Source organism: Rhinolophus sinicus, chromosome 18 (genome assembly GCF_057876585.1).
Source record: "Rhinolophus sinicus isolate RSI-liver-muscle chromosome 18, RSI-T2T, whole genome shotgun sequence".
NCBI classification, from domain to species: Eukaryota; Metazoa; Chordata; class Mammalia; order Chiroptera; family Rhinolophidae; genus Rhinolophus; species Rhinolophus sinicus.
The window spans coordinates 75,992,849-76,019,938 of NC_142518.1; the positions used below are offsets into that span (position 1 = coordinate 75,992,849).

At 38.2% G+C, this 27,090-nt stretch overlaps 1 protein-coding gene across 10 annotated transcripts in view; it reads right to left on the bottom strand.

Annotated features, from left to right (window-relative positions):
* Positions 1–27,090, bottom strand: part of CHRDL1 (chordin like 1) — a 179,562-nt gene that overhangs the window by 31,458 nt on the left and 121,014 nt on the right. For 6 of the 10 annotated variants that reach the window (XM_074323572.2, XM_074323573.2, XM_074323569.2 and 3 more), the window contains one exon: positions 8,262–8,332. In XM_074323572.2, the coding sequence (XP_074179673.1) occupies positions 8,262–8,332 (71 nt within the window). The remainder of the gene's footprint in view (positions 1–8,261; positions 8,333–27,090) is intronic. The other 4 variants (XM_019718631.3, XM_074323571.2, XM_019718629.3 and 1 more) reach the window with 1 other exon arrangement.

The window sequence follows — 27,090 nt, forward strand, 5'->3', positions numbered from 1 at the left end:
GCCGTGTGAGCTGGTGCATTGTCGTGATGCAAGAGCCATGAATCGTTGGTGAAAAGTTCTGGTTGTCTTTGTCTAACTTTTTCATGCAGCCTTTCCAGCGCTTCCAAATAGTAAACTTGGTTAACTGTTTGTCCAGTTGGTACAAACTCATAATGAATAATCCCTCTGATATCAAAAATGTTAGCAACAGCATTGCAACAAGTTCTCGAACTTAATTGTCAGACCTCATAGGGATGTAAAATAAAGCAGCACAGGCACCATGCTGAGATTTTTTTCTCTCCTTGAAGAAGATTGAAGTAGCCTGCAACACAAGGCAGGATGTGACAGAGGCTACAGAAGTATAAAAATCTGTGCAAATTAGGATAAGAAAGAGAGCTTCTCTCTGGGGAGGTTTTGTGATCTGGGCCATGAAGGGTAGATAGACTTTTTTTTTTTTATGGGCAGAGTTGGTGAGGAATATCCCAAGCAGAGGTTTACAAGTTGAGAAGGTACAGCAGAGAACATAGAGTCCATAAAAGGGAACAACTGAAAGATAACATTCCAGAAGTGGATTGGAGCCAGATCATGGAGGACATTAAATGCAGTCTAAGGAGTGAGACTTTATTTAATAGGTAACAGAGGTAAGGATGTAGAAGCCTTTGAGAGATGTTTTTAAAGAATGGTAATAATCAAAACGGTGTTTGAACCCTGAGAATGCATAGGATGAACTGGATAGGAGGAAGAGACAGGAGTCAAGTACAGTTCAGATACATGCACTGAGATTCTAAGCACAGACAAGGGCATGAGATCGTAGATCGGGGTACGGACACCCTAGACATTTCATAGAAGAACTGACAGTGCATAACAGTACTAGAATGTCAGCTCCACACAGGTGAGGACTTTGTTTTGTTCACTGCTATATCCCCAGTGCCTAAAAGAGTGTCTAGCATATAGAAAGGTGCTCATCAAAAACTTGAATGAATGAATGAATGAAAGCTGTGGTCCCTAATGAAAGCTTAGAGTCCTGTCATACAAATAATCCAATCATTGCTCTTTCAGCAAAGGGTTAAGACATATGACGAACCCACTATTCTGCTACCCACCCCTGTTCCAGGAGCTGAGGTATAGTGAAGATAGTGAAGATAGAGTAGAGTGGAATGAATGAAGAGTAGAACCTAAGGCTTAAAGTCAAATAACATTGTGTTTTAGAGGCAGTTGTTAGGGGTAAAGGAGGGCGGACCCAATAAAAAATTCTTTTGCAGACAATAGAAAAGGAATATCCTTATATTTAGTGATAGAAATAGCAGGGAACTTTGAGAAGGTAGTTATGGGGTTCCCTGACTCCACCAGCCCATAAAAAAAATACAGTTATGTTCCATAGACACACATGTTGCAAATTTAGCTTTGTGAATTATTATTACTCTCTTCGGGGGGGTCTTTGGTGGGAGAAGAGGAGAGTGAACAGGAGCTGGAGTAAGAGAAAGAGAACATTATTCCTTCTAAGAAGAGCCCATGCTGGTGCATTGCTATAAAAACACACATAAATAAGAATTTGCATTCATGTATTATCATTACACAGATGGGATTCTCAGTGCAAATAGTTTTTATTCCCACAATGGCTCATATATCTTTTTCTGCCATAATCACTAACATTCCACAAAGGCAATTATAGATTGTTCTGTCCTTTTGGGAGTTTGGCAAAGTTTTGCCAAAGAAACACAGAAAGGACAGTTTGGCTGGTGTGTCTCCTACCAATGTTAAAAGGAGGGAATTCAACAGGGCTAGAATTTGAGATGGAAAGCTGCTGACCCAGGAAAAACTGCAAGCACAAGTAGTTCCCTGATTTATGAGGGTGAGTACAAAATGAAAAGCTGTTCTTTGGTACCAGAGACTCAGACCTTGGACATATGATAAGGGTAGAAAAATGATTCCAGACAAAACGAAAAACTCAAGGATTTTGATCAGAGACCAGTCAGCCCCCCAGAACCTCATAGTATGTAAGTCTTTTGTTTTACTGACAGAGAAACTGAGGCCAGGGAGAAGTTATTTATTCAGTGTTACAATGAAGGTTGAGATTTTGGAGCTGACAGGAGAGTGAGAGTATGGGGAAGATGAACAGGAGGAGCAAGAGGAAGAAGAGGAGGAGAAAGTGGGAGAGATAATATCTGGTCAAGCTCAGTGTCCACAAATACTTGGCTAAAAGTGGCTCCAAACAAAAGTTCTTATAGATGTCAGCTACAGTGTTCACAAACACACATGCCACTGGTCTTCACCTTGGCTGCACACGGAATCACCTGAGGAGCTGTAAAAATACTGATGCCTGGGTCCCACGCCCAGGGAGTCTGATGGAATTTATCTGGGGTGAGGTATAAGCATCAGGATTTTTATGTACCCCTCAGTGGACTCTAATTTGAAGCCTAGATTGAGAATTGCTGACATAAAGGATCTTCTGTTTCAGCCTGGGAGTGAAGGTGGTGATATGTGATTTATTTATTATCACTTTCAGGTGTATAAAACAATGTACTAGTTAGACATTTACACTCTCCACAAAGTGATATCCCCCCTCTCCCAATCTACTACCCCTCTGATATCGTATATAGCTGTTACAATTCCATTGACTCTATTCCTTATGCTGTACTCCACATCCTGTGACAAGGTCTGACAATTAAGTTTAAGAACTTATCCTAGAAAAAGTGCTACATACCTCATTGCTGTATATCACTACAGTCACCTTCGAAGTACTCCCCTTGGGAAGCTATGCACCGAAACCTGTGCCAAATCCACCCTTCAAAGCAATTTTGGAACTCTTTTTCTGGAATGGCCACCAGAGCTGTCTTCCTATTACCCTCGATATTCTGAATGTCATCAAAACTCATAGACACAGACAATAGTTTAGTGGTTACCAGAGGGTAATGGGGGTGGGGGGTGGGAGATGAGGGTAAGGGGGATCAAATATATGGTGATGGAAGGAGAACTGACTCTGGGTGGTGAACACACAATGGGATTTATAGATGATGTAATATAGAATTGTACACCTGAAATCTATGTAATTTTACTAACAATTGTCATTCCAATAAATTTAAAAAATAAATTATAAAAAAAAGAAGTCATTCGGGACCAAATCAGGTGAGTAGGAAGGGTGTTCCAATACAGTTATTTGTTTACTGGCTAAAAACTCCCTCACAGACACTGTCATATGAGCTTGTGCATTGCCATGATACAAAAGCCATGAATTGGCGAAAAGTTCAGGTCATCTAACTTTTCCACACAGCCTTTTCATGACATTCAAATAGTAAACTTGGTTAACTGTTTGTACAGTTGGTACAAAAATGTTAGCAACATTGTTGCAACAAGTTCTCGAACTTAATTGTCAGATTATTTATTTATTTATATTTAACTATAGTTGGCATTCAATATTATTGAGCTTGAAGGTGATACGTGATTCTGAGTTAAGAGCAATGGCTTTTTTTTTTTTTGAGGAACCTCCATCCTGTTTTCCAACGTGGCTGTACCAATCTGCAGTCCCACCAACAATGTTATGACCTAGCAATTCCACTCCTGGGTATCTATCCAGAGAAATCCAAAACCCTAACTCAAAATAGTATATGCACCCCTATGTTTATTGCAGCATTATTCACAATAGCCAAGATATGGAAACAACCAAAATGCCCATCTATAGATGATTGGATAAAGAAACTGTGGTATATTTATAGAATGGAGTATTACTCGGCCATAAAAAAGAATGAAATCTTACCATTTGCAAAAACATGAATGGACCTAGAGAATCTTAAGCTGAATGAAATAAGTCAGACTGAGAAAGACAAATACCATATGATCTCACTTATATGTGGAATCTAAAGAACAGAATAAATGAGCAAACAAAACATAAATAGTCTCAGAAATATAGACAAAAAAACTGATGGTTGCTAGATGGGAGGGGGTAGGGATGGGGGACAAGGTAAATGGATTAGAAAGTACAAATTAGTAGTCACAATATAGTCATGGGGATATGAAATACAATATGGGGAATATAATCAATAATATTGAAAAGATTATGTAGGGTACCAGATGAGTACTGGACTTATCAGGGGAACACTTCATAGACTGTAGATGACTGACCACTGTGCTATACACCTGAAGTTGAAGTGGAATAATATTGAATGTCAACTATAATTACACACACACACACACACACACACACACACACACACACACACACACACAGATGTTATCTGTGCTCAAGCAGTAGTTCGCCGTAATTGGAAGTGTCTGGATGCTGATGGTAACCACTTTGAGCACCTCTTATAATTACGTGACTTGTCAAACGTGACTTGTATTCATCTTTTGTTATTGGTATATATTGAGTATTACAATTTTAATACAGTTTTCCTTGCTTAAAATGTGTATACATTTTTTTGGCACCCTCTGTATATAGTCACAGGAGGTAAAGTACAGCATAGGGAATATAGTTAATGGTATTATAACAGCTATATACGATGTCAGAGGGGTAGTAGATTGGGGAGGGGTTATCACTTTGTGAGGGGTGTAAATGTCTAACTATTATGTTGCCTTGTATACCTGAAACTAATAAAAAAAAAGAGTAATGGCTCTTTTAGAATCGTTCTCCTAAACAAATGAAAGAGGCTTACCAGGGGCCATTCTGACCCTGTAACTTACAACAAAGGAGAAAAAGGCATTAATGCCTCAGAGTTGTAAGTGAAACTGGAGGTTATCTTAAAAAGCAGCTATGAGTAGGCTGCTTGAGAGAGCAGGTCAAGATGGACAAAAACCAAATGTCTTCACTCATATGTGGAATATAAAACAAAAAGTAACAAAGAAAACAAAACAAACTTGTAGACAGACAACAGAATGCTAGTTACTAGAGGAGAAGGGAAGTGGGGGGAGGGTGAAATGGGTAAAGGGGGTCAAGTACATGGTGACAGGTGGAAACTACACTTTTAGTGGTGAGCACATTATAATCTATACAGACCTGAAATTTATATAATGTTATTTGCCAATGTTACCAAAATTAAAAAAAAAATAAGGCTAGTTAGGTAGAAATGACTATATAGCTATGCCTTGTTTTAGTCTGCTCGATATTTTGGTATTATTTGATTTACTGACTCGAAAGACTGATAAATACTTCAGGCTTTTCAAGTGGCTTTAAACAGTTCTTTTTTTGTGTTGGAAAATTCCCACCATGATAGCAGTTCCCCAGGAATCTCTTCCTTACTTGTTCTAAGGTCTAAAATATAAGGGTTTTAGTGGCAGAGACAGGAAAGTCCAGAAAGGGCCATCAAAATGCCTTCATGGTTGTGATCTTCTACCAGAGTCTTACAAGGTGTTACCATTGAGGGAAACTGGGTAAAGGGAACATGTAATCTCTCTGTATTATCCCTTACAATTGCAAGTGAACCTAGAATTATCGCAAAATAAAAAGTTTAATTTAAAAAATGTCTTCTAATCCACATAGCCATGAGCATATTATATTTTCATCACTAGTAACCAGGACAATCCCTGTCTGGGAGACACTTAGGCTAATTTCCTTCCCAAACCATTGTTCTGACAATGTGAATGAGATATAGATTTTTTTCCCTGTTTTGTACTGTTTCTATCCCAAACTCTCACTTTTCTAACGGTAAATCTCTGGGTAATCTATTGGGGGCAAATCAGAGTTTGGCTGTTGTCCAAAACAAAATTATGCTTGCTTTCATGTTTTGGCTTTCCATTCTACACCTACTTTTACACACACACACACACACACATTCCCACTGATGGTACTAGGACCAATTCATGTGAATTTATGATCCAGAAATCAAACATAACCCGTTTCAGGTTTTTACAAAGGAGTCACAATTCAACTACTGGTTCTCCTTCCTGTGCACTTCATAAAGCTTGGTAAACTGATGGTTTTCACCCCACTTGGCAAAGTAAACCAATCAACTGTGTTTCTGTTGAACTGAGTTTTGAGGGTTCCCTCTAAATGTGAATAATCTACCAAAAGGACAGTCTACTGAATTGGGAATGTGTCATTAGGTTTGCCTTTTTTTCTCCCTTGCAGAAAGTTGGGCTGCAAATGATATTCAAAAGGGATTCTGCTACCTTCTAATCTTTGGCTAGTTGAGAACAAACAACAAGTTTGAAGAATTTCTCTTTGATTTGGGACAAATTCCTGTGCATTAACATTAATGAAAAGGTCCCCCTGCCCCCAACAGACACATTTCACTCCATCTTCCACACCCATTCTTCAACACATTTATTGAGTGCCTACTATGTGCCAGGTACATACTTTTCCATTACTACAGATGCTATTTATTATTCAACTCATATCTTAAATATCTATCCCTTTTAGAACAAAGGAAAATATTTATTTATAATAAAGTGGAACCATCTGGACATTTTGGTCTACCAGGCACAAATGTTTATTTCTAAAGGTAGGTCTTGAACTCCTTTGAAAAATCAATAATGACTTCAAGCCCTGCATTTCTGTACCTGGCCAATTTGCTACAGGAAGTACTAGATTAAGTCTAGGCCTGTCACCAGCAGTTTAGGAAAAAACATGAGGCTAAAAGACATGGGATGGATTTGGGGGCAGCATAAGACCAAGTAAAGAAGAAAGGCTAATTAATGGCCTTACCAGTAGGACTGTTGAGGTGGTCACAGTGCTTACTGTTGGCAGCTAAGGCACCAAGCCTAAGTGAAACATGCAGTATAAGGTGATTGAAACCCAAATTTGTTTTAGAATGGCATCTAGTTGACAACCATTAATTTAACCACTCTCAACTGCATACCACAATAGAAAATTGGCGCTGAGAGAAAGGAAATTAACAACACAAAAAATGGAGACTGAGGATGTTGGCAAGCTGGGGGCAAGCAAGTGAGAAGGGGCACATGTGATGACTGGGAAGCATGGCATAAGCAGCATTGTGATGTCTGTGTTGGTCATTTTTTTGTGTCCTTTGTCAACACCTACCTCACACCCTCGCTATAGGTCTGCTTTCTAATTCCCTAGACTCTTGCCTTATCTAACGCATGTTGAGAACCAATTCCTACGGTTTTAAAAAATCATTTAAATGTTATTTATTACAAATCTAATTCATGTTCATTGCAAAACATAAAATGATATAAAAGATATAAAGTAAAAAGTCAAAGTTGACCTTTCTTCCTACCCACTTCCACCCCTCTGAGATTACCATTCTTCACATGTTGTATGTGACCTTCCAGATCTTTTCAGATGCATTTACATACATGCATACACACGATTTTTACATAAGGATATGATAGCATAAATTGTATCCTGCACCTCATTTTGTTTACATAATATATCTTGCAGATTCCTGCACTTTACTACATGTCCATGTATTGCATTCTTTTTAACACCTGCACAGTATCCCATAAATGGAGTGTGTTTAACAAAGCTGCTATTGATAAGACACTAAGGTTGTCTCTATTTGTTATTTTCTTATGAAAATAATGCCCCTGTACACTTTTTTTATTAGCGTGGATGAATTTCCATTTATGTGTAATGAATGCCTTTGTACAATTTGTACACTTTTATAAGCTCTTTAATATGATACATTATTTGAACTGGAACAAATCCTTCTCAGATTTTAAGAAGTTTGAAGTGTTGCTGTACTTAGACATATGTCTTTTTAGAGAGGGATTCTATTTTGTTAATTACTTCAAAATACAAAGGAACAAGAGATACTATCACTGCATGTAGAGACATGCCTACTCGTAAGGCTTATTCTAAGATTAGCACCGAGAACAAAAATGAAAAGATGTTGCAGGATGAGGAGGGAGAATCTGGCCTGCCACCTTTCCTCTCTTCCAGTGGTATGAGTGAAAGCCTAAGGCTTAGGGGAGGGTTTAGATGAACATGTCCGAAGTACCTCTGCCAAAAGGATGGGCTGGCCTACTTTACAATCTGACAGAAGATCCTCACTGTTGAGGATAGGGGTAATGATCTGCCTTTCTTACAGAAGACAAATATTTGGCAAGTCATCCTGAAAGGGAAACAACTTCTGATATCTAGATGAAGCATTCCCAAGGGCTGGAGCTACGATTTCTTTGTATTCGTGTCTTGGCCCTGGTTACCAATTACACAGTGTACTCAAATGGTTACAGGTTGTTGATGATGACTCTTAAATTTCTGAGGAAAGGGAAGAAAAATGGTGTTAGAAATGGGCCCAGAAATGGAGTTGCTGGGATAGCAGCCATGAAGAAAGGAAGGTTTGGCCTGATGCTGTAAGTGTTGAATTATTTGAACTATTCACACTTACCGCTTCTCTGTTGGCAGGTTGCCGGAAGATATCACCATCAGGATTTTCCCATGATAATTCTCCATCCCCTACTTATTAAAAAGAAATAAAGAAAAAAATCATATGCACATAGAAGGGGAAAATATCACCCTTGTGATCCAGTAACACTTTTGGTCCTATGATCCCAAAGTTTTCCAGACATTTAGCTCTTCTTCAAAAAAGCAACACTCAGGATTTCTGTCTGGGTGATCCTCATTTTTCAAAACAACTCTGAAGAAAGTTACTACTTTCTAAAACAGACCATTAAGCAATATTACCCAGAATTTGGAAAATAAAAGGAAAAATAATCATTTTCCACTTTAATATAACCATAATTGTCACTTTTGCTTATCTTATCCCAGTGAGAGTTAAGCATTTTGCAGGTCATATTTAACTTGTGTTTAAACTACACTTAAAAAAATGAGAGCTCTGATAATTTGGTCTGTCATGATTTATTAAACTCACCATTATATCCTGATAAGTTATGATATGGTCTGAAAGTTAAGGTAAAACTTGCTAAGGTTGGAGTGCTTACATAACCAATATCCAAGATATTATTCTCTCTCTCTCTCTCTCTCTCTCTCTCTCTCTCTCTCTCTCTCTCTCTCTCTCTCTCTGCCTGAGACAGCTTTCTCTAGGTCTATATGTTTACTCTTTGAAGAGCCAACCCTTATTACTGCTTTCTTCCAGAGAAACTGCCTTTAGGAGGAAGATTCTAGTTTCAGCCTGGACAACAACAAACATACAACAGACATGGATATTCCTCAGTTGATTAAATGTAAAAAAAACTAGAAGATAATTCCCATGAATATTATCTGTGCTATCTATGATGAAGCAAGCAGATGGGAAAAGCTTCATCTTAGAGATGTTTGTACCACTCTAAATGAGTACTATTTAGGTGTGTGTGTGTACATGTGTAGAGATAGAGATAAATATATATATATATATATATATATATATATATATATATACACACACACACATATGTATATATCTGGCTAAGGATAAACCCAATGTTGATTCAACCATATATGTCATGGGATAACAAGAAATACCAAAAAAATATAAGCACAAAGAATTATAAGCACAATTCTAATTCATCTCCCAAGCTTTCAAAACCTAAGTATAAATGGTAATATGTTACTGGTTCAAATGTGTGGTAGTACTGTTAGAAAAAAATGTGTAATATCATTGGCTTTTAGGACTTGAAAAAGACCTCAAAACTAGTTTGATAGAAATATTATAATTAGACAGTGACATATCAAAAAGTATGACTTTAATCCTTCATTATTTAGAGATCATCTTATGGAAAAAATTATTAATTTTGCATAGCAACCAAATTTAACTCTGGTTGCTATGTTAATCTTACTAAAACACCACTTTGACTGTATAATTGTCACATTCCATGATCAAAACCCTCAGTGGGTTACCATTCAAGACTCTCTATAATTAGCCCCAACCTCATCTTTATTTAGCACTTACTCACTTACTTCCCACCCAAGAATCTCAGCTACACTACAATGAGAACCCTTTGACCTCCTGTTCTTTATTGAGCACATGGCTCTCATTCTTACTTTTATGCTTTTGGTCATGTTATTCTTCTGAAATTTCCTTCCTACCTTCCACACCCATAGCTCCCCTATGCCTAGGAAAACCATTAAGATTTTCCTTCTCTACAAAGTCTTCCTCAAGCACTTTTAACACATTTCTGATTATCTAAGGGACTTAGCCTGTAGCCTTAGAGATGTATAGTAGTACAAGCATAACTTTGTCCAATTGCTCCATTTAACAGATGGAGAAACCAAGGCTCAGAGAGGCAGAGTAGCAGCCATTCATCACATAATGAGTTTGTGAGAGTTCACACCTAAACCCCAGATTTTCTGGCTCCCAAATAAGTGCATCCATTCTATAAGGGCAGAGTTTATTGTGTTATTTATGGCTGTATCACCATCATTTATAACAATGCCTGACGCATAGTATTCACTCAATAAATACTTGCCAAATGATGGAACTGGGAGGTTTTCTCTGACCATCTATCTAAAATTTCAACCTTTCTCTGATATTTCTTATCCCCCTCTTTACATTTTCTTCTTAGTATTTAACACTGTCTTACATTTTATATACTTTATTTATTTTGTTTATTGTCTGCTTTCTCCCACTAGAACTACCCTATGAGATTAGGCTTAAAACAAGAACAAGGATTTTTATCTATCATGTTCATCGATATAACCCCAGAGCCTAGAACAGTGTTAGGCACATAGTACTCATTCAGTATTTCTTGAAGGAATGAATACTAAAACACTGTATAATATTTTCTGCTGATAAATGTTTCCTGAGTCTGTCTTGCTTCCCTGAAGAGACTGTAAATCCCTTGAAATCAGAGACCATATGTTAGTTCCCCCTCTAGATTACCTAGATCAGTGGTTTTTCAGGTGTGGTCTCTGGACCAGCAGCACAAGCATTACCTGGGAACTTCTCAGAAATGCAAAATTTTGGTACTCACACCAGACCTACAAAGTCAGAAACTCTGGGTGAGGGTCAGTGGTCTGGGTTTTGACAAGCCCTCCCAATAGTTCTGATACATTCATGAGTTTGAGAATAACTGGGCTGGAACAGTTTGCATTTTCCTGGGTATACGTCAGGTGCTCAGTATATGCTCAGTGAATTGAAATGCAGTCACAAAATACAGAATTAAGTGTTTGGCCAATATATACTCACTTCTTCTTGGTTATTCCACATCTGAGTAAAGATGGTAGACAAAGACTACATGCAGACTATGTGGGAACCCTAACTGACCCTGTAACAGTGATGATGATTTCACCTTTGTTTATGTCTGGAAAATAATGTCCAAAAGTCAGTTAACATGCATTGAATGGTTCTTGGGTGGAGAGCATAATATTAAGGCAGGAGGAAGAGATAAATCAGACTGGGCCCTTGACCTCAAGATATTTACAACCTGTTTAGAGGTGGTAGGAAATCAATATAGGAAACAACCTGAAAATATACACCCACAGTAACAACTGGAAATATAAGTGGAATATACGTGCTTAAGAGACATTGAATAGGTAAAGTGAGCAGTCAGATCTAATCATGGAAAGGTTCCCAAAGAATTTTTAAGTCATGTTTTAGAGATAGGCACTACAGGGTATAAACAGACAGTGATGTGGGCAGGGGTATCTCAACTAAAGGAAAAGGTGTTTGCAAAGGACTGGAGCTTTGGAAATAGCAACTCATGCGCTGGTGACAACAAGCAAGGTATGGCTTGAATAGAAACTTCAGATGTGAAACCAGAGAAATAGGGATGGTGGAAAGAGAGAAATGGAGATGGAGGGTGAAAAATGAGGAAGAGATGGAGAAGGAAAGGTTGCTGAGGTAAATATGGGTGGTAAATAATTGCTACATGAACTTGAAGAACTCACATTTGATCCTGTTACCAATTTTTATGTACCAGTTCCTATGGTAAAAATGGTATTTGTGGAAGTTTATCCTGGCAATGGAGTGTTGACTACTGAAGGAGCTACTGGAATCTAGGAGGCCAACCAGGAGGGTGTTTTAGTACGAAGTGACAGAACATGAGAATCTATAAAAAAAAAAATGGAAAAGAAGGGTAGAATCAGACTATCACAGATAAAGAGGAAATGAAAAGGAGAATAGGTCAAAATGGCATCGTGAGGTGAACCTCTGTAAATCTCCCTCAAAATTACAACTAATCGAACAACCATAACTCCACAAAGGACTCACAGCACAGCAGACAGGCAGGACGAAGAGGACCACTACTGAATTCACCTAAAGGTGGGTGAATGGAGTGAGCAGGGGAGGAGGGAAGGGAGAAGTGCGGAGACAGAGACGAGATGGTGCACGACACAGACCTAGCACACTGCTCTGAGCTCGCTGCATCCCAGAACTACCGCAGCTGTGAGAGAGGGAAGAACTTGGACTGCTAGGGGCTCCGTTTAGGGTCTACAGGGCTGAGGGGACAGCATATGACACAGCTGAACCCAACGCTCACGGCAGACCTTGGAAAAAAGACTGAGGGAAGAAGGATAAAAACGGTGGTTTCAGCCCTCACTGCTGAGTAGAGAATGGAAGCTGTAGGCACTGAGACTAGCCGACCCTCCCTACCCTTGCCCCGCCCCCACCTGCCCAGTGCTAGCAGTGGAACAGTAGCAGTGTCAGATCAAAATAACAGAATATTTGCTATTCTGAGAGATGTGGACGGCAGACACAGATTCGCAGCCCAACTAGTTCCCACAAAGGGGAGGGAGATGTGGAAGCAAGACCAGCTGTGGTGGTTGGCACCGCCATTGCTCTGGGCCACCTCTCACAACTCACCCCACCCTGGCCCCACCTATCTGGGGGGATCCCCGCAGGAGTAAACAGAACTGCTGAAACATACCAGTTGTGAATCTGGTGCAGGAACAGCTTTGGAACTTCCAAAGCTCTCCGCATCCCCACAAGGACACTGTGCCCTGTGACCCAGGTGAACTATTAACAGAGGAGAAGCCCGTCTCCCAGGGATTCCCCCATTGTGTGAGAAGCTGGAATAGTGTAGAGAAAACACAGCACTACCGTGTCAGAGAGACAAAAGGCTACAGTCGGAGACAAAATAAAACATTCTACCAACAAGTACTGGAAAACAAAATAAAGAACTCTTCTGATCAACCTATTGCAGAAGCCACTCCTGTAGATGCCTAGGAAGAGAAATAATAAAGCAGTAATTGCCATGCATAACCAAGGCAACAAGACAGCTCAGAAAGAAAGTGAAAAGTCTTCAGAAAAGGAACTTAAAGATATGGAAATATGTGATTTAAATGACAGATAATTCAAGATTGCAGTTCTGAAAATACTCAAAGAGATGCAAGAACACACAGAAAGGCAGGTTAATGAACTCAGAAACACAATCAAAGAACAACATGAGCATTTTATGAAAGAGACTGAAATTTCAAAAAAGAACCAAATAGAATTTGTGGAGATAAAGAAGTCAATAGAAGAAATTAAGAATGACATAGCCAGATAAGGCAATAGAGTTGACCAGATGGAGAAAAGAATCAGTGACATCGAAGATAGAACATGGAATTTACATGGCTGGAAGAAGAAAGAGAATTGAGACTTAAAAGAAAGGAAAGAATTCTACGAGAACATTCTGACTCCATCAGAAAAACAATATAAGTATAATGGGCATACCAGAAGGAGAAGAAAGAGAGAAGGGAACAGAGAAAATATTCAGACAAATTGTTGATGAGAACTTCGCAAACTTTTGGACAGAACTGGATCAACGAATCAAAGAAGCAAATAGAACACTTAATTACCTCAACCCAAACAGGCCTTCGCCAAGGTACATTGTATTGAAGCTGTCTAAAATCAACGACAAAGAAACAATCCTCAAGGCAGCCAGGGAAAAGAAGACGGTAACCTACAAAGGAAAGCCCATTTGATTATCATCTGATTTTTCAGCAGAACCTCTACAAGCCAGGAGGGAATGGAAGCAAATATTCAAACAATTGAAAGAGAGAAATTATGAGCCAAAAATAACATATCCAGGAAAGATATCCTTTAGATATGAAGGAGGAATAAAACCGTTCCAGACATACTGAAGCTGAAGGAATTTTCTAATACACGACCTGCACTACAAGAAATACTAAAGGAGGCTATTCGACCACCAAGAACAGGGACAAATTGTGGCAAACAAAACATAAAAAGGGGGAGAGTAAAGGCCTGAACTGGAATATGGGAATGGAGAAAGTAAGCGTGCTGAAGAAAATGGAATACTCTAAATATCAAACTTTCTCTTACATAAACTTAAGGGTAAACACTCAAAAAAAAAAAAAAATCCAGAACTGAAACACATACTGGAATCAAAGAAGAAACAGAGGGAAACATCGTAGAATACCACCACACAGAAATAACAGACAACAACAAAAAGGCAAAAAACCATGGAGACACAGCCTTACCAGAAAACTAATATAGAATGAAAGGAAACCCCCACAAATCCTTAATAACCCTAAATTTAAATGGACTGAACTCACCAATAAAAAGGCTCAGAGTAGCAGATTGGATCAAGAAACTAAACCCAACCATAAGCTGTCTCCAAGAGACACATCTCAGGTACAAGGACAAGCATAGACTCAAAGTGAAAGGTGGAAATTGACACTCCAAGCAAATGGTATCCATAGAAAATCAGGTGTAGCCATACTGATATCAGGTGAAACAGACTTCAGGGTGAAAAAGGTAACAAGAGACAAAGATGGACATTTCATAATGGTAAAGGGGACTATACAACAAGAAGACATAACAGTAATCAATATTTATGCCCCCAATCAGGGAGCACCGAAATATACCAAGCAACTGCTAACGGAACTAAAGGGAGAAATTGAGCAAAACACAACTAGAGTAGGGGAGTTAAATACATCATTGACAGCTATGGATAGATCATCCGAATAGAAAATAAATAACGAAATAACAGCCCTAAATGACACATTAGATGAAATGGACATAATTGTCATATATAGAGCACTTCATCTTAAAACGTCAGACTATACAATATTTTCTAGTGTACATGGAACATTCTCAAGGATAGACCATATATTCTGACATAAAATCAGCCTCAGCAAATTTAGGAAGACTGAACCCACACCAAGTATATTCTCTGGTCACAAGGCTTTGAAATTGGATATCAACTGTAAAAAGAAAGTAGGACAAAACACAAATCCACGGAGATTAAACAACATACTTTTAAAGAACGACTGGGACAAAGACGAAATTAGAGGAGAGATCAAAAGATACATAGAAACAAAGACAATGAATATGCATCCTACCAAAATTTTTGGGATGCAGCGAAAGCAGTTTGAAGAGGGAAATTTATATCATTACAAGCCTGTCTCAAGGACCAAGAAAACTCCCAAATAAATAACCTCATGTTACACCTCAAAGAACTAGAAAAATAAGAACACGTGAAACCGAAGGTCAGCAGAAGAAAGGAAATAACAAAAATCAGAGCAGAACTAAATGAAACAGAGAACAAAATGACAATACAAAAAATTAATGTGACAAAGAGCTGGTTCTTTGAAAAGATTAACAAAATTGACAAACCCTTGGCTAGACTCACTAAGATAAAAAGAGAGAAGACACTGATTAACAAAATCAGAAACGAAAAAGGGGAAGTTATCACGGACACTACAGAAATAGAAAGGATCATCCAAGAATACTATGAAGGACTATATGCCACCAAATTCAATAACCTAGAAGAAATGGACAAGTTCTTAGAAACATATAGCCTTCCAAGGCTGAACCATGAAGAACTGGAAAATTTAAACAGACCGATCACCAGTAACGAAATTGAATCAGTCATCCAAAACCTTCCCAAAAGCAAAAGTCCGGGACCAGATGGCTTCACTAGTGAATTCTACCAAACCTTCAAAGAGGACCTAATACCAATCATGGTCAAACTCTTCAAAAAAATTGAAGAAGAGACAGTACTCCCTAACTCATTTCATGAGGCCAACATTACCCTGATACCAAAACCTGGTAAGGACAACACAAAGAAAGAAAACTACAGACCAATATCTCTGATGAATACAGATGCAAAAATCATAAACAAAATTCTAGCAAACCGAATACAACAATGCATTAAAAAGATTATTCATCATGACCAAGTGGGGTTCATCCCCAGGCAACAAGGATGGTTCAACATCCGCAAATCCATCAATATGATACATCACATAAACAAAATAAAGGACAAAATCATATGATTATATCAATTGATTCAGAAAAAGCATTTGACAAGATTCAACATCCATTTATGATTAAAACACTTAATAAAATGGGTATAGAAGGAAAATACCTTAACATAATAAAGGCCATATATGACAAGCCCTCTGCTAATCTCATAATTAATGGAGAAAAACTGAAGCCCTTTGCTCTACGTTCAGGAACATGACAGGGATGTCCCCTATCACCTCTGCTTTTCAACATAGTATTGGAAGTCCTTGCCAGAGCAATCAGGGAAGAGAAAGAAATAAAAGGCATCCAAATTGGGAATGAAGAAGTTAAATTATCACTCTTTGCAGATGACATGATGCTATATATAGAAAACCCTAAAAACTCCACCAAAAAGCTATTAGAAACAATCAACGAATCGAATACAGTAAAGTTGCCGGCTACAAAATCAACGCACAAAATTCCATTGCCTTCCTATATACTAACAATGAAATCTCAGAAAAAGAAATACAAAAAACAATTCCTTTTGCAATTGCAGCAAAAAGAATAAAATACCTAAGAATAAACTTAACCAAGGATGTGAAAGGCCTATATGCTGAAAACTATAAGATATTTTTGAAAGAAATTGAAGACACAAAAAAATGGAAAGACATTCCGTGCTCATGGATGGGAAGAATCAACATAGTTAAAATGGCCATATTACCCAAAGCAATATACAGATCCAATGCAATCCCCATCAAAATCCCAATGGCATATTTTAAAGAAATGGAACAAAAAATCATCAGATTTGTTTGGAACCACAAAAGACCCCGAATAGCCAAAGCAATCTTAAGAAAAAAGAACAATAATGGAGGTATCACACTTCCTGACTTTGGCTTGTACTACAGGGCTACAATAACCAAAACAGCATGGTATTGGCAGAAAAACAGACACATAGACCAATGGAATAGAATTGAGAACCCAGAAATAAAACCACATAAATATGGACGGATAATTTTTGACAAAGAAGCTAAAAACATACAATGGAGCCAAGACAGCCTTTCAATAAATGGTGCTGGGAGAATTGGATAGCCACGTGCAAAAGAATGAAACTGGACTGCTATTTGTCACCATGTACCAAAGTTAATTCAAAATGGATCAAGGACTTAAGCATAAGACCTGACACAATAAACTGCATAGAAGAAAACATAGGCACTAAACTTATGGACCTTAGGTTCAAAGAACATTTTATGAACTTGACTCCAAAGGCAATAGAAGCAAAAGCCAAAATAAATGAATGGGACTATATGAAACTTAAAAGCTTCTGCACAGCAAAAGAAACCATTGACAAAATAAAGAGGCCACCAACTGAATGGGAGAAGATTTTTGCAAATAGTGCCTCCGATAAGGGGCTAGTATCCAGAATATAAAAGGAACTCATGCAACTCAACAAAAAGAAAACAAACAACCCAATTGAAAAATGGGCAGAGGACTTGAAGAGACATTTCTTCAAAGAGGACATACAAATGGCAAATAGACATGAAAAAATGCTCAACATCACTAATCATCAGAGAAATGCAAATAAAAACCACAATGAGATATCACCTCACCCAGGTCAGAATGGCTATCATCAACAAGACAAATAGTAACAAATGTTGGAGAGGCTGTGGAGAAAAAGGAACCCTCATACACTGTTGGTGGGAATGCAGACTGGTGCAGCCATTATGGAAGGCAGTGTGGAGGTTCCTCAAAAAATTACGAATAGATGTGCCATATGACCCAGCAATCCCTCTCCTGGGTATCTACCCAAAAAATCTGAAAACATTTAGAGATAAAGACACGTGTGCTCCAATGTTCATTGCAGCTTTGTTTACAGTGGCCAAGACATGGAAACAACCAAAATGTCCTTCGATAGATGAATGGATAAAGAAGTTGTGGTATATATACACAATGGAATATTATTCGGCGGTAAGAAAAGATGATATAGGAACATTTATGACAACATGGATGGATCTTGAGAGAGTAATGCTGAGCGAAATAAGTCAGACAGAAAAAGCAGAAAACCATGTGATTTCACTGATATGTGGTATATAAACCAAAAATAACAAAAGAACTAGACAAACAAATGAGAAACAGAAACTCATAGACACAGACAATAGTTTAGTGGTTGCCAGAGGGTAAGGGGGTGGGGGATGGGGGGTGGGAGATGAGGGTAAGGGGGATCGAATATATGGTGATGGAAGGAGAACTGACTCTGGGTGATGAACACACAATGGGATTTATAGATGATGTAATACAGAATTGTACACCTGAAATCTATGTAATTTTACTAACAATTGTCACCCCAATAAATTTAATAAAATAAATGAAAATAAAAACACACAAAAAAACAATTACTTTTGGAATTGCAGCAAAAAGAATAAAACACCTTGGAATTAACTTAACCAAGGATGGGAATGGCCTATATGCTGAAAACTATAAGACATTTTTTAAAGAAATTGAAGAGGACACAAAGAAATGGAAAGATATTCTATGCTCATGTATTGGAAAAATCAACATAGCTAAAATGGCCATATTACCCAAAGCAATATACAGACTGACTGTAATCCCCACCAAAATCCCAATGGCATTTTTTAAAGAAATAGAACAAAAAATCATCAGATTTCATTGGAACCACAAAAGACCCTGAATAGCCAAAGCAATCTTAAGAAAAAAGAACAATACCGGAAGTATTACACTCCCTGACTTTAGCTTGTACTACAGGATTAAAACAATGAAAACAGCATGGTATTGGCAGAAAAACGGACACATAGACCAATGGAAGAGCATTGAGAATCCTCAAATAAAACCACATAAATATGGATAGAAAATTTTTGACAAACAGGTGAGAAACATACAATGGAAGAAAAACAGCCTCTTCAATAAATGGTGCTGGGAGAATTGGATAGCTACGTGCAAAAAATGAAACTGGACTGCTATCTGTCACCATATACCAAAATTAATTCAAAATGCATCAAAGACTTAATCAGAAGACCTGATACAATAAACTGCATAGAAGGAAACATAGATATTAAATTTATGGACCTTGGGTTAAAAGCATTTTATGAATTTGACTCCAAAAGCAAGGGAAGTAAAAGCTAAAATGAACGAATGGGACTATATGAAACTTAAAAGCTTCTGAACAGCAAAAGAAACCACTGACAAAATAAAGAGACCACCAACTGAATGGGAGAAGATTTTTGCAAACGGGGCCTCTGATAAGGGGCTAATATCCAGAATATACAGGGAACTCATGCAACTCAACAGCAAAAAACCAAACAACCCAATTGAAAAATTGGCAGAGGACTTGAAGAGACATTTCTCCAAAGAGGACATACAAGTGGCAAATAGACATATGAAAAAATGCTCAACATCACTAATCATCAGAGAAATGCAAATAAAAACCACAATGAGATACCACCTCACCCGTCAGAATGGCTATCATCAACAATACAAATAGTAACAAATGTTGGAGAGGCTGTGGAGAAAAAGGAACCCTTATACACAGTTGGTGGGAATGCAGACTGGTGCAGCAGTTATGGAAGGCAGTGTGGCAGTTCCTCAAAAAATTACGAACAGAATTACCATATGACCCAGCAATCATTCTCCTGTGCATCTACCCAAAAAATCTGGAAACATTTATACATAAAGACACGGGTGCTCCAATGTTCATTGCAGCTTTGTTTACGATGGCCAAGACATGGAAACAACCAAAATATCCTTCGATAGATGAATGGATAAAGAAGTTGTGGTATATATACACAATGGAATACTATTCGGCGGTAAGAAAAGATGATATAGGAACATTTGTGACAACATGGATGGATCTTGAGAGTATAATGCTCCTCGAAATAAGTCAGACAGAAAAAGCAGAGAATCATATGATTTCACTGATATGCAGTATATAAACCAAAAACAACAAAAGAACAAGACTAACAAATGAGAAACAAAAAGTCATAGACACAGACAATAGGTTAGTGGTTACCAGAGGGCAAGGGGTTTGGGTGTGGGAGATGAGGGTAAGGGGGATCAAATATATGGTGATGGAAGGAGAACTGACTCTGGGTGGGGAACACACAATGGGATTTATAGATGATGTAATACAGAATTGTGCACCTGAAATCTATGTAGTTTTACTAACAATTGTAACCCCAATAAATAAAGAAAAAGAGGAAATTAAAAGAGTCCAATGGAAGATTTACTTATGGAGGAGGAAGGTGAAGGACAAAACAGTATATAATGACTCTAGTGTCACAAATCTGTGAGCTGAGGAATGGCACTTCCCTTAACATTAACTCAATGGGAATGAAGTTAAATTTACTTTTCTGTTTTAGCTGGCAATGGTGCGTCTAAGTTATGTCTTGAGCCAAATGAAAAAGAGGACCAGAGAGAAGACTTGAAAAGATTCACTGGCAAATGGCAAAACTATATGTATAAGTTATAGGATGTGGTTTCAGGCCTAATCTAAACAGCCAAAAGAGAATAAATTACAAAAGAAAAATAAAATAGCTCTCCTCATCAAATGCCCTTTTAAAATGTAGATTTAATGATTGGTATTGACACGAAATGTTTACTCAGCATGGCCGTCTGAGATATTCAATTTATTCCATTTAGACCCTAGAGTCTTAATAGGGCTTTTAAATAGTCTTTTAATACTTATATTCCAGTCAGAATGTCAAAGCAATATAGAAGCATATAATCCCTTTTAATGAGCAGAGAGGTAAGATGGCAAAGCAATGAGGCAAGTTGGTACCAAGCATGAGAGTAGACTATTAACACCCTGTAACACAAGTTCAAATGAATGTGTCACAGTCACCTAAGCATTTACAGAGAGGCATGTGTACCTAAATTTGAACTATTTCACTTTGTTAAAAACTACTGGAAGCATTACTTCTGTATATATAGTCTCAAGTAGGAAGTACTAGTATTTTTGTTGCCTTTGAGCTTTCAAAGTCATCAAAATGGCATTCTGTAAGCTGGGATATTCTATAAGTAGCTGCTAAAAGTTTCAACATTTTAGTTGTTCTATTCAATTTGAACCATAGTTCTGGAATTATCTTCTTAGATTTTCACATTTGGTACAGCTATACATGGTTCTCTAGACCTGGGCAGGATCTGTCTGGACAGCTGAAAATAGATTTGTTCATTTACAGTCTTAGATCTTGTACCTTAAATATAAACCTTAGATATATCTAAGAGATGAAATACATAAAAGAAAATGAGTAGGCATCGATCGCCTAAAAAACCTGTTTCTTTGCTTTTCCCCCCACTGATTCACTGGACAAATTACCTTGAGTGAGAGAGAGACTCTCTTTCAGCCAATGCTTTAGAAAAACAAAACAAAACAAGACAAAAACAATGATTCTAATGCAGACAGATGGATTCTAGTTAATTCCAAGAAGCAACAAGATGTAATTTTAACCAATTTTTTAAACCAAAATGAAAAACAAGTCTAGTGTACTGTATGTCAAACAATATTCGTTTAACCTTAAAAGCAACATATGTTGTTTATTCAAACCTCAATTATACTCTGAGTGGTACGCTATGAAGCTGGACTGGCTTGGCTTTCTGGTAATGGGAGAACAAGTATTTGAAAATGGTCAAGAGCTAGGCTAAAATTAAGACTGCTTATAACTCCCATTGCTTCCATTAATCTTTGGGTGGCTTGAGCACGTCACAGAAGTAAACCCGTTCCTCTCAAAAGGACAATAAGATTATGAGGTATCCATGAAGATAAGCATCAGACAGCAAAACTACGCCAGCATGTGGCCATTTCTGAACCACACACGACATCATAAACAGGGTGCCCATAGGTCCCAATTTATCTGGGACAAACCAGTTTTATGCTTGTTTTTCTGGCATGCATAATTATTAAGATTGCCTCTCCCACTTTCAAAAGTGTCTCAGTTTGGATGATAAATTATATGGTCACTCTAATCATAAGGCAAATAGAAATTAAATGAATCCCTGAGACAGGGTGAAGTGATCTCTGTGACAAGGGAGAGTGATCTCTGCATTTTTAGAGAAAGAAGTTGAAATCAGCAGAATTGGGGCAAATGGTTAAAGGTCCTTTGAGGGAAATCAGGAGAGGGCATAGAGGAAGAAATGATCATGAAATCTCCACCTACTACATGCCATGTTCTGTGGTGGGCCATTTTATAGTCAGTACTTTGTACCCAAGTTGGAGATGAAAAAGGAAATGTACAGCTCTCTGGGGGGATGAGAGACTCTGCCAAACATCTAATTCTACAAATTATGCTGAGAGGGAGCAAGTGTGGTGAAATCTGAGGGAAGCTTTAAGGAACACTGGTATGAGGATTCTCCATTGGTACACAATCGAGCTTCCAATAATGAGGTATAGTAGTACTTCAAGAAGTCCTCGAGTGTCTTGCAAAGTGGACACTCACTTTTTGTTTTGTTTTGTTTTCTTTGGGCTATCTTAATATTTTAAACAAAATATCTGCTTGAGAAATACTAAGACACAGACAAGGGGGAAATTTTCTGCCAGCAGTAGCAAGCCAAATATGAAGAAGACTACAAAAGCATTTATCCAGAAAAATCAGAAATTCATACTTTCTAAAAAATGAATTGTGGAAGTACATGTGTTTGAAGGAAGGGATCTGGGGAGAGAGAATAAAGAAACTATTAACTAGATGGTGCCCATGACCCACACTCTGCTCTGTCAATGGACATGTGACTAAATAGATTCAAGTTTATGGTCAGAAATGGGGTCTTTGCATCCCAGAGTGGTTCCAGTGAAAAGAGCTGGAAGTGTACCATATCTGGCCCCTGAAAGCAGAGTTGTGACAAAGTCTGCTCCTCCCAGCAGCCTCCGAGTTAACAGAATCACCAAAGTTGCTTCACATTCCCAAGTTGAGAGGCAATGAAACAGCTCATTGGGTAAGGCAACAGCTCAGAACCAGAATGCCTGGTTCAAATCCTAATTCTCTGTAGGCAGATCAAAATGGCAGCATGAGGTGAGCCTCTGTAAACCTCCCCTGGAATTCACAACTAATAGAACAGCAATAACTCTACAAAGGACTCCATCCAGAGCAGACAGGCAAGACGAAGAGGCCCACTACTGAATTCACCTAAAGGTGGGCGAATCAGAGGAGCGGGGGCAGATGGAAGGGAGAAGGGCGGAGACAGAGATAAGAGGGCACAGGACGCAGACCGAGCTCAGTGCTCTGAGTTCGCTGCATCCAGGAACTACTGCAGTGTTGGGAGAGGGAAGAACTCGGACTGCTAGGGCTCCACTTATGGCCCACAGGGCTGAGGGGGCAGCATAAAACACGGCTGAACCCAACGCTCACGGCAGAGACCTCGGAGAAAAGACTGATGGAAGAAGGCTGAAAATGGTGGTTTAAGCCCTCACTGCCATAGAGAACGGAAGCCTTAGGCACTAAGGCTAGCTATCCCCTCCTTACCTTTCCAGAGCGTGCCCCGCCACCAACTGCCCGGTGCAGGAAGCGGAACAGTAGTAGTGTCAGATCAAAAGAACAGAATATTTGCTGTTCTGAGAAGTGTGGACCACAGACAGAGATTCACAGCCCAACTAGTTCCGGCAAAGGTGAGGAAGCTGTGGAAGCAGGACCGGCTCTGGTGGTGGTCGCCTCCATTGCTCTGGGCCACCTCTCACAACTCACCCCACCCCTGACCCCACCTATCTGGGAGGATCCATGCAGAAGTAAACAGAACTGCTGAAACATATAGGCTCTGAATCTGGAGCTGAAAGAGCTTTGGAACATCAAAAGCTCTCTGCATACCCACTGTAACACTGCGCCCTGTGACCTAGACGAACTATTAACAGAGGAGAAGCCAATCTCTCAGGGAATCCCCCCATTTGTGTGAGAAGCTGGAATAGGGCAGAGAAAACATAGCACTACCGTGTGGGAGAAGAAAAATAAGCTGCAGTTGGAGAAAAAATAAAACATTCTACTAACAAGTACTGGAAAACAAAAGAAAGACCTCTTCCTATCAACCTGTTGCAGAAGCCACTCCTGTAGATGTCTAGGAAGAGAAATAGTGAACCAGTAATTGCCATGAATAACCAAGGCAACAAGATAGGTCAGAGAGAAAGTGAAAAATCTCCAGAAAAGGCACTTAAAGATACAGAAATATGTGACTTAAATAACAGAGAATTCAAGATTGCAGTTCTGAAAAAACTCAACGAGATGCAAGAAAACACAGATAGGCAGTTAAATGAACTCAGAAACACAATCAAAGAACAACATGAGCATTTTATGAAAGAGATTGAAATTTAAAAAAAGAACCAAATAGAATTTCTGGAGATTAAGAACTCAATAGAAGAAATTAAGAATGAAATAACCAGCTTTGGTAGTAGAGTTGACCAGATGGAGGAAAGAATCAGTGACATCGAAAATAGAAACCTGGAAATAACACAGATGGAGGAAGAAAGAGACTTGAGACTTAAAAGAAATGAAAGAATTCTACAACAACTTTCTGATGCCATCAGAAAGAGCAATATAAGAATAATGGGCATACCAGAAGGAGAAGAAAGAGAGAAGGGAACAGAGAATATATTCAAACAAATTGTCGATGAGAACTTCCCAAATTTGTGGACAGAACTGGACCCTCGAATCCAAGAAGCAAATAGAACACCTAGTTACCTCAATCCCAACAGGCCTTCGCCAAGGCATATTGTATTGAAGCTGTCTAAAATCAATGCCAAAGAAAGAATCCTCAAGGCAGCCAGGGAAAAGAAGATGGCAACTTACAAAGGAAAGCCCATTAGATTATCATCAGATTTTTCACCGAAACTCTACAAGCCAGGAGGGAGTGAAACCAAATATTCAAACTATTGAAAGAGAGAAATCATGAGCCAAGAATAATGTATCCAGCGAAGATATCATTTAGATATGAAGGAGGAATAAAGACCTTTCCAGACATACAGAAGCTGAGGGAATTTTCTAATACACGACCTGCACTACAAGAAATACTAAAGGAGGCTATTTGACCGCAATCAACAGGGACAATTTGTGGCAACCAAAACTCAAAAAGGGGGAGAGTAAAGGCCTGAACCGGAATATGGGAATGGTGAAAGTAAGTGTGCTGAAGAAAATGGAATACTCTAAATACCAAAATTTATTTTGCATAAACTTAAGGGTAACCACTCAAAAAGAATCCAGAACTGAAATATATACCATAATAAAAGAAGAAACAGAGGGAAACAGCATACAAAACCACCACACAGAAATAATAGACAACAACAAAAAGGCAAAGAAACAATGGAGACACAACCTTACCAGAAAAATAAAGATAGAATGACAGGAAATCCTCACATATCAATAATCACCCTATTTGTAAATGGATTGAAATCACCAATAAAAAGGCACAGAGTAGCAGATTGGATCAAAAAACTAAACCCAACCATATGCTGTCTCCAAGAGACACATCTCAGCTACAAGGACAATCATAGACTCAAAATGAGAGGGTGGAAATTGACACTCCAAGCAAATGGTACCCAGAGAAAATCAGGTGTCGCCATAATGATATCAGATGAAAAAGACTTCAAGGTGAAAAAGATAACAAAAGACAAAGATGGACATTTCATAATGGTGAACGGGACTGTACAACAAGAAGACATAACAGTCATCAAAATTTATGCCCCCAATCAGGGAGCACCGAAATATACCAAGCAACTACTAACAGAACTAAAGGGAGTAATTGACCAATACACAATTATACTAGGGGACTTAAATACATCATTCACAGCTATGGATAGATCATCCAAACAGAAAATAAATAACGAAATAGTAGCCCTAAATGACACATTAGATGAAATGGACATAATTGACATTTATAGAGCACTTCATCCTAAAACATCAGACTATAAACTATTTTCTAATGTACACAGAATATTCTCAAGGATAGACCATATATTGGAACATAAAATCAGTCTCAACAAATTTAAGAAGATTGAAATCATACCATGCATATTCTCTGATCACAACGCTTTGAAATTGGATATCAACTGTAAAAAGAAAGCGGGAAAAAACACAAATACATGGAGATTAAACAACATAGTTTTAAAGAACGACTGGGTCAAAGAAGAAATTAGAGGAGAGATCAAAAGATACATAGAAACAAATGACAATGAAAATACATCCTACCAAAAGTTTTCGGATGCAGCAAAAGCAGTTTTAAGAGGGAAATTTATCTCCTTACAGGCCTATCTCAAGAAACAAGAAAACTCCCAAATAAATAACCTCATGTTACACCTTACAGAACTAGAAAAAGAAGAACACGTGGAACCCAAGGTCAGCAGAAGAAAGGAAATAACAAAAATCAGAGCAGAACTAAATGAAATAGAGAACCAAAAGACAATAGAAAAAAATAATGTGAGAAAGAGCTGGTTCTTTGAAAAGATTAACAAAATTGACAAATCCTTGGCTAGACTCACTAAGATTAAAAGAGAGAAGACACTGATTAACAAAATCAGAAACGAAAAAGGGGAAGTTATCACGGACACCACAGAAATACAAAGGATCATCCAAGAATACTATGAAGGACTATATGCCACCAAATTCAATAACCTAGAAGAAATGGACAAGTTCTTAGAAACATATAGCCTTCCAAGGCTGAACCATGAAGAACTGGAAAATTTAAACAGACCGATCACCAGTAACGAAATTGAATCAGTCATCCAAAACCTTCCCAAAAGCAAAAGTCCGGGACCAGATGGCTTCACTAGTGAATTCTAACAAAACTTCAAAGAGGATCTAATACCATTCCTGCTCAAACTCTTCCAAAAAACTGAAGAAGAGACAGTACTCCCTAACTCATTTCATGAGGCCAACATTACCCTGATACCAAAACCTGGTAAGGACAGCACAAAAAAGGAAAACTACAGAACAATATCTCTGATGAATACAGATGCAAAAACCTTAAACAAAATTCTAGCAAATCGAATACAACAATGCATTAAAAAGATTATTCATCACGATCAAGTGGGGTTCATCCCCGGGGCACAAGAATGGTTGAACATCCGCAAATCCATCAATGTGATACATCACATAAACAAAATAAAGGACAAAAATCATATGATTATATCAAT